The sequence below is a fragment of the Uloborus diversus genome, chromosome 7 (genome assembly GCF_026930045.1).
Source record: "Uloborus diversus isolate 005 chromosome 7, Udiv.v.3.1, whole genome shotgun sequence".
Taxonomy (NCBI): Eukaryota; Metazoa; Arthropoda; class Arachnida; order Araneae; family Uloboridae; genus Uloborus; species Uloborus diversus.
This window is the reverse complement of record NC_072737.1, coordinates 106,335,503-106,349,582: the sequence shown is the minus strand read 5'-3', so window position 1 is coordinate 106,349,582 and position 14,080 is coordinate 106,335,503. Positions and strand designations below refer to the sequence as shown.

Genomic DNA, 14,080 nt, shown 5'->3' with positions numbered 1-14,080 from the left:
AAAATCAAATCAATAAAATTTTCCAATTTACTTATCAATACTACTCAAAACTAGAGATTTAAACTGCATTTTAACTAGAGCGAATTCAGATTAACCATTGCCTCACAAAAACAAAACAGAGCTTTGATATCATCAGCAATAAAGCAAACATTGCAAAAAGTCAATTGCTATCAGTAGCATTCCCAGCTCCTGGGGTAGGCGACCTAGGCAGCTGCCCAGGGCGGCAAATTTTAGGAGCTGTAAATTTTGAAGTTTAAAAAAAAAATTTTTTTTTAAGTACTGTAATTTCGGGTAGATAAGCCGCGGCTTATACGTGTTTTAAAGTTGAAATTTAACATCTGCGGCGTATCTGCCAGAGTGGCGTATCTGAAGAAATTTCTCCCCCACCCTTCTTTCTTATTGCTTTTCATGTTCGCCCAATCGAGCGGCAATGTTAAAATTCATTAAAAAACGCTAGTAGAGCTCTCAAATTGCACCATGAAACAGGTTTTTCATTAAATTTAATTTCTCACATCCTTAAACCTGCATTAGTTTGCGCTGATTTTGCCGCTGTTCGCTGTTGTTGTTCTTTCCAGTGTTGCCAGATTCGTGATGGTAACATACGTTTCACAAGGCTGAAAAATGGAGGAATAGCTAGTTTGTCTGAGTTAGAGTCCCTGTAGTCTGAGTAGTGTTTTAAAATGTCTCAATGATGATAAATATGAAAAAAAAAAAAAAAAAAGAATAAATTGATAAAGGTTGAACAATTTTTTGATGAACTGCTATGTATAACACAATGATTTGAAAACTTCTCATCCAACCAAATGTAGGTGTCATTTGGCAACACTAGTTTTTTGTGTAACCGTAGCATTTTCTGACCTTTTTTTTACACGAAGTTTATTCCATTTCTATCTGTCAACAAGTGCAGTTGCTTGTTACAGTTTTGTTCTAACTATAATAAATGATTGCATCCGTATATATGCATATATATATATATATATATATATATATATATATATATATATAATATTTAGAGAGAGAGGGAGGCGCCATGTTTTAATAGGCTCTTCTGATACGATGGGGCGGCTTATCAGATGAACTTTTGTTTTTAGTTAGTAAATTATTGCATGTGCGGCGTATACGATAGGGCGGCTTATCTACCCGAAATTACGGTATTAATATCTCTTTTAGTGCCATAAGATTCACTGCTTTGATGCTTAAAAAAATTAATAATAATTTAGACTTATAGAGTGTGGACCAGTTATTGGATATGCAAAGCATAGTTCAGAATTTAACTAGAAATTCAATTTAATTTTAGAGGCGGAAAATTGCGTGATTTAAAAGTCTTTTGAAAATATTATCTGTTTCAGTGCCATACTACTTTAAAGTTAAGAAAGATAATTTATAGTGTGTACCAGTGCTTGGATATGCAAAACCCAGTTTGGAATTTAAAAAGAAACTCACTTTAATTTTAAGCACTTTACTAGTATTTCTATTTTTTAATACATTATTTTATTATTATTATTCAATGGCTGGGGGGGGGGGGTACTTGTCAATTTTCCCCTAGGGCGGCAGTATTACTAGAGCCGGCCCTGTTCAGTAGTAAGATGCATCTATCAAGTACAGGAAACCAAATCTGGACTGCAACCGTACCAGACTTTGGATCCCGACTCAAAAAAATAGCAAAGATCATATCATTTTGTGATATTTGGCATGTTTTTCTAAATTTTGCTGTAGTGTTTGAGCTAAGTTTTTCTCTTTAGCTGTTCATCAATTTCAATATAAGTATTCTTTAGAGTGATTCAAAACAGAAGATCCTGGACCTTCATTTTCAGCTCCAAAGGCAACTGTCAAAAAGGTTTGATTTTTTTTTTTTTTTTTTGGCAACAGAAACTATAGATCAACATGTTGTGGGTTTGTTTCCACTAGCGGACTAAAAAATTAGCGAAATGTAAAAATCTGAATGTTTGCAACCGAAAATAACACTTCCATGCTATAGAAAGTTTTAAAAAAAAACTAAAACTTTATAGTTAGCTTATAAGCTTATTATTGGATACAATAAACTTGATACATTTCACTTTATTGGTTCTAACTACAAATAGAAACATCACATAAGTAAGATGTTCATTATAAAAGTAATTTAGCGAATATTTTTTTGGAAAAATCGGATGTAGCGAGCTTCTGACTATAGTGATCTCTCAAGTCGGTCAGTTGAGGGTTTATTATAGCAGGGTTTGATTGTATAATCAATCATTGATATTACTCAGATGAACCTCTATGCACAATAATGTGGTGTTTTAAAAATAATATTGGTAACTTTACGGATGAGTTTTAAAAAAAAATAGATTTCAAAACAGTTTCATAAAGCTGTTCAAGTCTTCCATTCAGGATACTTTCAAGGAGATCAAAAAAATTTAGAGAGGAATCCTGCCATCCTGCCCTGAATTTCAGCCCCTCCCTGCTTGCAATTAAATAAAGCATTTTATAAACTTTTCAAACATACAGGATGGTATTGCTTCAGCAAACTGTGCATCTGTTCAACTTCTTCACTTTGCAGGGTTTTCATTACAAATAAATGGTCATATGATTCGTAAAATTTGGCTCCACTCCGACCTGGGGAACTAATGGGTCTGGGCTGTGACTTGGTAAGAGAATTCTGAAAAAAAAAACATTATTGAAAATAAAAGCCCATTAATCTCTTTTCTAAATTGTTGGTTTCATATATAGTTAAATTCAGTTCTTTAAACACTGAAATTGTTTCATTATTAAAAAAAAAAGAAAAAAAAGAAAAAAAAAAAAAAAAGAAAGGTGGACAAAACTTTTTGTACAAAAATAACAAAATTGAAACTGAAACACTTGCAGATACAAAAAATTATTAAAAAATAACAAAATTCTAAATACTTCCTTTATTTTTAACACATATTTTTAGACAATCTAGCACCTTCAAATTATCATCAATAGAATCAAAGCACATCATATATAGTTACATCTTAAATAGATAACATTATTATAAAAATAAATTAAACATAAATATCAAAAATCTTATCAAGACATAGCAGTTTGACTTTTTAATCAAGAGAATATTTTGTAGTGAGCAGAAATTTCAAATATATACAGTCTCCTCCACCAAAAAAAATTGCAGTAAACTCTCCATTATCTGCAGGCCGCTTATCTGTGAACTTTCACTTTTTCAAAAGAAATTCTTTTTTGCAGACAATAAACTGAATATAGATAAATGCACACATTTCAACTTAACAAGTGCCAAAATTTATTTTTAGACATTCCTATTTATTTCTTTCCCCTTCCTTCCAACGACACCAAACCTTCCAAGGACACTGAAATCTGACTAGTTACGAGTGACTGGACAAGTCGTGAAAAAAATCTCAACCTTCGATGTAACTTAGTTTCCTCTTTCACAGGTAAGGGGTCATGCATTAATTATGTAAGGGTCCAAAGGGGGAGGGGGGTTGGGAAAATCTCTACATACTCTTACTTGGGGGGGGGGGGGGTCATACCCATTCTTACATAATATTTCCCAAATTAATATTTTATATTAGAAATCAGGCGGTCAAGTGGTTTGGCAGGGATCATATTTCATTTGCTTCTGGAAGGTAAAAAACTCATTAGGATGAGCTTTTTTTTCACTTGTTTTTTAAAGAATGAATAGTGTAAAATATAATAAAAGAGTTGCACTGTGTGTCTTACATATACTGGCATAACTTATTTTTAATTAGTATTGCATCATATACAAAAAATATTTCTCAAAAAAAAATATTTAAAAAAAAAACATTCGGTCTAGATTCCGTTTAGTAAATATTTCTTTGCACAAAAAGTTTTTTAAAAAAATTAATAATAGTGAATTTAATGACAATTCTAGTGATGTAAGATTCGTTATTTTATTATTTTGAAAAACAAAATGGAATCTTATGTAAGATAGGTGGGAAAGGAGTTTGAAAAATCTTACTTACTCTTACATGAGAAAGGGGGGGGGGGGCTCAAAAATTGCCAAAATCATCCTTAAGTAATTGATGAATGGCCCTTAATCAGTTTACACGATTTGTTCACCTTTTTTCCTTTTTAACTTTTTCATACATTGTTATTGTTTTAGGGGTAGTTTAAATGTATGCAACTGTTCTTGATATTTTTAAGCTGTTGCAGACACTAGTATAATTTTTAACTAGTTTACAGATTATCTGCGGTTACTGTCCCACACTTCTCGCAGATTATCAGGAGTACATATAATTACCAAGAACGAAAGATGATACTTCACACTCTGATACATACTGGTTCCTCATAGTCAAATAAGTCACATTTAGGGATTGCAATATTGCAGCAAAAATTCAATACCGGTATTCGGTATTTTTAAAATGTGATACTGGAATACCGGTATTAATGCAGGTATTTGAAATTTATCAAAAAATGCTTGAAATCATTTTGTTTTGTTGCCACATTTTATAACTTCGTACACAAATTGTATTATTTTTTAAAACTCATTGTGAACAAATATAAAAAGAAAGAACAAATGTCATAACAAAAATACAATAAGAGTAAAACACATAATGCTTCTTCTGAATTGTCTCTAAGCCTGGAACTCATTTAGTGCTCAATCTTATAACAGTTAAAAATACTCTTTCTGAATTCACGCAGGTCGGTGGTACTGGTAATAATGCGCGATACACCTCGTCTAACTATCGCGTCTAGAAGTCCATCATCTTCAAATAAGATGGTATCTTAAGTGTTATTTTTTGAAAAAATCCTTTTGAATGTGTTTGTATTATTTTTATATATATTTCTTAGACTTATAGCTAAGAGTAATTTTTTTTCCGAGACGATGCTTTTCCAATATTGAAATCATTTTCTCTTAAGCAGGACAGGTTTGCTTTTAATTTTTATTATTAGATCTACTAAAAATACTATCTAAATTTGAGATAAACTTGATGAAATTTGATCTTGGAAATTAGTTTCTCTTATTCGTTTTCGCGTTCTATTCAAAATTCTTAACTATTTATAATTATGTAAATATCTGAAAATATGTGTTAAATTTGAATATGCGTATCATCTATGAAAGTTTTCAAGGCACTCTATAATTTTGAAATATTATCTTGCCAAGTATAAAACAAGACATGATTACAAACCAATACCAGTGACAAAAAACTACCATTTATTTTACTAACAAGTTTTTTTTTCTTCCAAAAATTCAGTACAGTTGAGACAAATATTTAAAGAAAATACCATAAGGTATTGCTGCAATTAATGGTTCGAATAAATTACTCATAGAACAAATACATTCAAAATTACACTCGAAATTAACTTTCACTAAAGAGAAAGTGAGTGATCAGGGAAGTAGAAAAAAAAAAAAAATATGGTGCACCAAAATGCACAAAAATGCAATTCATCTCACTGTCTAGTAATAAAAGTATCATTTTGTAATCTTTCCACTACATTTTCTTTAATGATATTTTACTAGCTCGTGCTTTTGAAGCCAAATTTTTATATCAATAGATTGATTTTGGTTCTATAGCACGGAAAAAGAAATGTGCATTTAAAATATAAGTAGACATTTAATAAGTTAAATTAAAAATTCTTTAATTGAAACTTATTATTTTCAGCTAATAGCAAAAATATCGGTATTTTACCTCAGTAAATAGCGGTATTTCGAAATTGCAAAATTGTTCGAAATACCGGTATGCGAGTATTGTAATCACTAGTCGCAATTGAAAATCAAAGTTTAAAATTCAGGGACTAAACTGCAAATACATGAGAAAAAATCCCACAAACATGTAAATGGATTGAGCAAGCAGAACTATTTTTAAGCAACAACAAATAATATGGTTTTCTAATTTTGCACTCTATAGCTCATAACTTCATGTGTTTACAAAGTTCCTTGTAAAAAACAAAACGTGCATGTGAAATGTTTGCAATTTCTGCTTACTTTATGTTGATTTTCTTATAATATTACTTTTAATTTGTATGTAGTATTAACTTATATATGCAACTGAAAAAATAAAATCATGCAATAATATGTCACTTTAAAACATATTTGATCTTCTTTTATTATTATTACTTTTTTAAACCCAGCAAGAACTGTGTTACATACAACATAACCTATTTTGAAAACAAGCAATCTTTAAAAAAATCCTAACATGGATTATATAAATGGGTCCTTCAAGAAAGAAACTTTAGTTGAGGCAAATCTAACCTGGTTACGCAATCAATGCTGCCAGGTCAGGTATGCCAAAATATAGGTCTGCTTACAAATTCTTTACCAATCATCAAACAACAGCAACCTCATCAACTTGTTTGTGAAGATTCGGTAAAATTACGAACTCTTCACCAAGTCACAAAGTATGAAGACTTCCAAAACTTCCAGATTTTAATCTTTAAAACTATGGGCTCTTCAAACAAGATCCACATTAACATTCCAAACAACTTAAAAAGGTCCTTTAAAAAAAGTCTAAGCTTCAAAAGCTAAGCTTATTACTTATAAATAGAACTTCAGTTTATAAGCTGTTTTTGCAAAATTCTAAACCATTTTTCATAAAATTCCCAAAATTACATCAAAATTCTTTGAAAATAAGCAAGTAAATTAGCAGTTAAACTGCATGGAAAAACATTCAAACACAGTAAATAATCAATAAGATCATTTAATGATTGAACGAAAGAAAAAAACTCTAATGTTTAAAACACAGACTTACCATATAATCTGTATCATCTATACTGAAACGTTCCCTCAGATTTCTAAACACAAGTGGGCAATATTCCTTGACTTTAAAATGACTTGGCATGCTTTCTCTAATATAAAACATAAAATGTGAAGTATTTTTTTGGCAATGAAAACAATATTTCTTGCATAAATATAAATAATAAAATTTACATTTCAAATACATTAACAAAAAAAATTATATACACATTTGCAAAAGTAGAATTTCTTATAGCAGTTTAAAAATATAAAAATAATTTGCAAGGTAAGCACACACACACTAAGACAGGATTAGGAGTTGCAAACTCTCTCCGACATTTGGAGTAGAGTTATATTCTACCGGGTTAGATTGCAACAGAGATTGTCTTTAGCAACAAATCCAGATTTAATAACTCGAGCAATGACGACAAGCGGATATGCTTGTGGATGCCCAAATAGGGTGCATTCTTTTCAGCTGCACACTGCACCTGGGTTATATCTTAGGGTGCTATCATGTATGAACATGGTCATCTCAAACATTGAACCATTGACCAAGACAGCCTAACGGAATGTTTGTAGCATGTTTCACACACATGCATTGGCAGTCATAGCGGCGTCCCTGGAGTAATTTTTTAATAGGACAATGCTCAGTCACACACAGCAAGGATGCAAGGGGACTTCTTCTTCCACATTACCACCTTTTCTGGCATGCTTGATCCTGATTTGTTGCAAATCGAGCATAACTGGGATCATTTTGGACAACCTACAAGTTTGGTCATATTAGTGCCCTGTCATTCTTGGCCAGTATTAAAGATGCCTATATAGGGGGGCAAGGGGGCTCGAGCCCCCCCCCCCTTACAAATTAGAACATCTTTGCTTTTAGTACTTTTTTCTTTACAAAAATGTCAAAATATTTCTTCTCCAGCCATTAATGAATAAGTTACTAAAAATGTCAAATTTTAATGACTCTAATCTGTCCTGAAATTGGTTCACATGGGGAAAATATCATGCTAAACCATGGTTAAAATATCTGAACCCCTCCCCTTACAATTTTGCATATGGGCACCCATGGCCAGTATTGCTTCGTGCATTTGTGCGAGAGGCACTCAAACAGGGAACTTAAGTAATCATTTTGTCTTAATTTTGTTATTACTTTTTTATATCAATGTTGTCCTTAGGTACATAAAATTCCTTTCTATTCTAACAACTCCTTTTTGGTGCATTGATGCCCGGTAGCAGAAACTGCGAGACGCGAGACGTGCGTTGCAGATTTTTTGGATAATTTTACCAAAGAACAAAAAGAAAGAATAAATAAATAAAAGAAAAAATATATATACAACTTGGCAAAGATCGTTTGGAGATCGCTTTTTGAGCGATGGATGCTTCAGCATTTTAGCTAGAAACATAGTCGCCATATTTGGTCATTCACAAAATTGAAGTAGAAAAGTGCAAAAGTTTTCAAAAACAAAGATGAATTGGATGTTTTATTTTTCTGCCAAGAAATGAAAATAACTTAAAATGTGCAGAAAATCGTTTTTTTATTTTTATATTTTAAAATAATTTTCTTGAGAATCGAAAAATTTTATGTGAAAATTTCATCTTATCCTCAATTCTTTGGATGCAAAAGTGCTAAAACTTTTCAACTAAAGTTTAGTCTCATAAGGATTTTTACTTTAAAAATATTTTTTGCAACAAATTCAGAAATTTATATCTTAATTTTTAGCGTAGTCGCCATTTTGGTCATTCCCAAGATGTTGGTACGCAAGACTCATGAAGTGCCTACGTTTTCAAAAACGGAATTGGACGTTCATTGCAATGCAAACTTTTTTTTGGATAATTCCTTATTATTGTATTTAAAAATGCAAAATTTTATCGTCAGAATATTACCTTATCTTCATTGCTTTAGAGGCTAATGTGCTAAAAATGAGTAACAAATTCAAATATCTATTTATAACAATGAATTTTAAGTGTAGACGACATGTTAGGTCATTTGCAAGATGGAAATAAACGATACTATTACTTACCTAAGTTTCCAAAAACAGAATTGAATGTTTACCTTAACACAAACTATTGAAGATAACATAAAATGTTCAATAAATCTTTTTTTTTTTTTTTTCATTTTACAAAATACTTTTTTGAAAAATGCGAATTATTATCTGCACAGTTGTATTTGATCCTCATTGATTTGAAGGCTTTGCTATAAGCTAAATATTTCATCTAAAGTGCAGTTTGCTGCCAACTTCTTATTTACTAATTTAAAATATTTAAAAACCTATTTCAACGCAAATTTTCCATATTAAAATTAATATGTCTCCAATAATTATTTTTCATAGTGTGTAGAGTTCTATTTATTTTTATGAAAGTAGTGAAGGCTGCTGCCTTCCCCCCCCCCCTCCCCCTCTTAATGCTTTAAAACTCAGTGACAGTGGTGGCCACTAAGTTTTTTGGGCCAAGTGGTCACTGGCCAGTCGGAAAATTGTCCAAGTTTTGACCTTCACAAAAGACTAGTGTATTTTATGAAAACTTAAAATAAAACTAATAATAATGCTGCAGAATATTTTCAACTACCGAAAATAGTGTCGCAGACTGGCTAGAAAGTTTCTGCTACTGGGCATTGATGTTTTGCTAGTGACAAACCCACAAAAAAATATTATGAACTATTCCTTTTCACACATCAAGGAAATAACACAGTAAATATGACCAATGCCTAATAACACGTTTTTTTGCTGAAACCAGGGTTGTAAGTAGTGGTTTTAACCACGGATAAAACCGGCTTGGATAAAATCAGTTTTGTCCAGTTTCGGCCATTGGATGTGGATATAGGAAGTAATAAAATTTTTAATTAAAATAAATGAGTACATAAATAAAAGATATATGAAACATCAATCCCATAATCAATCACTATTCATTATTTCAGTAAACAGTTAATTTACACCCTAGGCAAGTAATAAATGGTGGCATGTTTAAGACGGTTAGTGGTATCATAGGAGAAATATGCCATAGTTCTTTAAAAATATGTTTTAAACAGTGTAAACAGCACAATATATAGTAGTTGCTTTTATAGTTTATGCGCACAAAATTAATTTAAAACTAAATCAAAGTATATTATTTATTTTCTAATTCATTGAATACATGTTACAAGTTTTGTGAAGAATAGCTATTAGTTTATGCTGCAGTCTGTTTCGTATTCCTTATAAACAAGTGTCTTAATTTGTCTTTGCTGTGAACAATTTTTAATGTTAATGTAAGAAAAGTTGCATTAAAATCAATAAATCAGTTTTAAAAATTATTTCAATTATGACAAAACAGGCATCCTATTTATTTTAATTATGCATTAAAATTTGCAACATTATACATATTAGTGTGCTTTTATGGAATACAGTTTTGGCCAGCTCTATGGTGGTTAAATCCAGCTTTGGCCGGTTTTTGCCAGTCACATGGCCAAAATAGGTTTTGTCCGGGCAAAACTACAACCCTGGCTGAAACACAGATGATTTAAAATATTCTATGCTGTTACTTACTTGTTAAAGTGATGATTGTCAACTTTTATTTTACTGAAAGATTTGAAATCATCAGGAAGAAGCATAACAGGTACATTTACATGTGTCAGCTCATTGATCTAAGGAAAGAAACAACTATAGTGAAATCTTGTTAATTCAAGCATAGTTAAGTCAACAGTCAAACCTACATGACTTCACACATGCAATTTCAAAAGAAACTTTAGATACTGATTTAATCAACACAATTATTTGCAAAAATAATTTGTATGTTCTAGTTAATAAAAGTAGGAATTCTGAATTTAAAACATTAAAAGTAATAAATACAAGATAAATACTACAAAAATGGCTTCAATTTAGAGTAAAATTAGCAAGTTTGAATGATGGTATAGTTAATGAGAAAAATATGAAAAATTCAAGCAATTTAAATCTACCAATTTGATTTAAAAATAAATAAATGAATGTTCATAAATTACCGTATGATTTATTCCCCACATAAACACACTAATCAGAGGCTCATTTGCTCGAAATAATTTAGCTTTTTGGTATTTTGGTTTGAAATGTTTTTTCTTCAACTTGCTACTACCTTTTAATGATGCCATCTGAAAAGAAAATACATACTGAAATATTTTCAGACACAAAAAATAAATATTTGTGGACATTTATAACACATCGTACGATGACTGTCTGACCATCACTAGAAAAGCAACCGCTGAAATGTCTGCGCCTGTCTACTGCTATAGCAACGAGCCGCGTCTCATTTTTTCAAGGGAAGATTGATGTTGGAAAAACCCGTACGACTGCACAAAGGCCAGCAGACGACTGGCGAAATGACGCCAAAAAGCCTTCCTGCTAACCCTTGCAGAAAATGAACGAAGTCCGTTTCTATGGCAATAGACAGGCTCAGACTTGACGGCCGGAGCTTTACTCGTGAAAGGCAGACAGTACATGACGAGAAATAGTTTTCGAGTATTTTAGTGAAATGCCAATAGAAATATTAATTTCTACATTGGAAATATACCATAACTATAAAGACAACAAAATGCATTAATCAACAAAATTTATCAATAATAGTGTTTCTCCTAGATCAAAAAGGAGCAGGGTGCTGCTGGATAAAAGGACACTTTCTCCACATAATTTTTTTGTAAAAAAGTACAAAATTTTGTAGCATAATATTCCTACACCCATTCCACTGGACAAAGGGAATGAGAAAGATAAATTTTCAAAGCCATGCTGGAGTGAATTTTTACCTTTCTAGCAAGTAAATTTGCTTTTGTGATCAAGTGTTGATAAATTTTGGAGGGGCAATGAGGGCGCATTAACAAATGCAATTAAAAAAGGAAAAAAAAAGCAGGGCGCAACACACTCCTAAAATGTATCTGAGGGAAACACTACGTAATCTTGATTTATTTTTATAACTAGTCATCTTTTTTTCTTTTAAAAGGTATATTTGAAACCTATTGTGATACTTGCAAACTCTGAAAGAAAAGGATTTCTAAGTTTCTTTCTTTAAGACCTTTCTACTAGAAGATGCTTTGGTATTAAAACTTGAAAAACGGCTTGAACATTTGGTACTCTCATGAGCTAAAAGTAGAAATAGGTTCCCTGACAATTTTAATAACATAATTTTTTTTTTACTTCCACTGAAGTCAGTTTTACAAGCTGAATTATGATTTCATATCACGAACACATGCGTTATAGGGCTGAGCGATGTAAAAAAATTCTACATCTTGATGTATCACTAGGCTTGTCACATCCCGGTTTGACCAGGACAATCGCGGTTTTCAGACAAAATCGCGGTGTCCCCGCTGGTTTACTTCATGTCTCGGAAATGATGAATTTGATTACAAATGACCAAAAAGTTCTAAAAATAATTAAATGTGACAATATATTTTAGATAATTATTGTATCATTTGTAACAGTGACTTGTTAAATTAATAATGAATTAGCTTGTGAGGATTTTTACAACAAGATCAAAACCAAAAAAGACTTAAAAAAGTCCTATAAAATGAAAAGTATATGCAAATACTGTTCAATTTTTTTATTTATCATTCAAAGTGTTTTTTTCACTAGAATGAATTGTAAATAATTTACATTCAAGAAGCGAAATGCTCAAATTTTATCTGCTTATGTTATTTTTAGAAATGAAAACAGTCAGGAAAAATCCGTTTTTTTTCCGAAGGGGTTTATTTCCACTACAGGAAAATTGAAAATATGAATTTTTTTCAATTTTTCAGGAAGTTTTAATTGGAATTTTCCGCAAAAAGTGATTAGGACTGCAATTTCGTGCTTATTAGCGCTCATCAGCCTGGCATAGGAGTGACTGAGCTGGAGGTGGAAAACCTCTTAAGGAAACTAAGAGTGCCAAACTGGTAGCTAATATAGAATTAGCATTGACCAGACGAGTGGAAAGCATCTTAAGCAAGCCAAGAGTGCACAAACAAACTGGTAGCTAATACGGAATTAGCACTGACCAGAAGAGTGACCGAAGCAATGGTTCGGTTCAACTCGAATATTGAAGGCAAGGCAGGTATTCAGTAAGTCACGCCCTATAGCCAGGGCTAAGGCAGAAATACATGAAATACACCGCCAACTCAGTCAATTCCAGCTGAGGACTGCAGTTTTGTGCTTATTAGCACTCATCAGCCCGGCTTAGGAGTGACTGAGCTAGAGATGGAAAACCTCTTAAAGAAGCCAAGAGTGTTATTTCATGTATTTCTGCCTTAGCCCTGGCTATAGGGCGGTGACTTACTGAAGATATCAGTAATGTTTAAAAGTCAAAAATTAACAATTATTATTTTAAGTTTCAAAGGCAATCTAAAATAGAAAATGTAATTGTTGTGATTAAGACACACCTTACCCAATGTTACTAGTTGAACGAAGACTTGACTTATTTCTGGTGTTTGACCAAGAAAGCTCTCGGTTATAAAACAAAAAGGGTTTTTTTTTCTCTAATTAAACTTACCTTTATGTGCATTTCTGTCAAGAAGAAAAAGAAGATGTGTGGAGTGCATATATTTTTTAATGCTTAACCCAGCAGTCAATTAATGTTTCTAATTTCTTTTTCAACTTACCGTTTTGCCTAATTTGCCAAAATTGATCTTAATCAACTGTATTACATTCATTCAGCCTACCTTTATGTACACGAACTTTCTCATAAAGGGTACTACTACTTACCCTATTTAACCCTATATGTATATACAATAAATTCACTAAGTTGTTCTTTTTGCATATTTTGCTTTAACTTTGAAATTAAAGGCAAAAATAGGAGAAACACAGTTGAAAACAAGTGTTGTTTAAAGGAATGTAACAGTGTCGGACATAAATGGTGCTGAACGTTAAAAAAAATTTACGTCCGACACCTAGATTTTAATAAAAAATATTCACTTGTTACAAAATTAAAACAGGTTACATCAATGAGATTGAAAATCTTGCTTTGTACCCAAAAATACATGTATGTAGCTTTAAAATTATTGGCTCAGCATAATTAATTTCACATTTCGGTGTTGGATATAAAATACTAACATACCCCAGAGGAATTCTTTTACAAATTAATATGAATTATAATTTGACACATTTTTGTAACATCACCAGCAACACATTGTATCTTTAAATGGTTATTTAAGTATACAATGTGTTGTATGGTTATTTAAGGATATGGTGGTTATTTAAGGAAATGGTGGTTATTTAAGGATACAATGTGTCATATCAATTCATAATATTGATATGTATTTTTTGGAAAAAATAGAACTTCTTTGAGTTACCAAATATGGTTTGAAAATACTCAAAATGTTGACCTTAGTATAACCGCCTGTAACTTATTTATAAGTGAAGTTATCAACTTTAAGACAGGCATTTCAAAATATACAACTCTTTACCTATAAAATGATACCTTATTTGTTTAGAAATTTTAATTTTGAAAATT

General features: G+C 31.4%; 1 protein-coding gene across 1 annotated transcript in view; it reads right to left on the bottom strand.

The window, feature by feature from the left end:
* LOC129226037 (phosphatidylinositol 5-phosphate 4-kinase type-2 alpha-like) overlaps positions 1–14,080 on the bottom strand; it is a 37,760-nt gene that overhangs the window by 18,848 nt on the left and 4,832 nt on the right. The window contains exons 2-5 of the mRNA XM_054860614.1: positions 10,632–10,757; positions 10,180–10,277; positions 6,675–6,771; positions 2,483–2,635 (exon numbers count right to left, since the gene is read on the bottom strand). Of these exons, the coding sequence (XP_054716589.1) occupies positions 2,483–2,635; positions 6,675–6,771; positions 10,180–10,277; positions 10,632–10,757 (474 nt within the window). The remainder of the gene's footprint in view (positions 1–2,482; positions 2,636–6,674; positions 6,772–10,179; positions 10,278–10,631; positions 10,758–14,080) is intronic.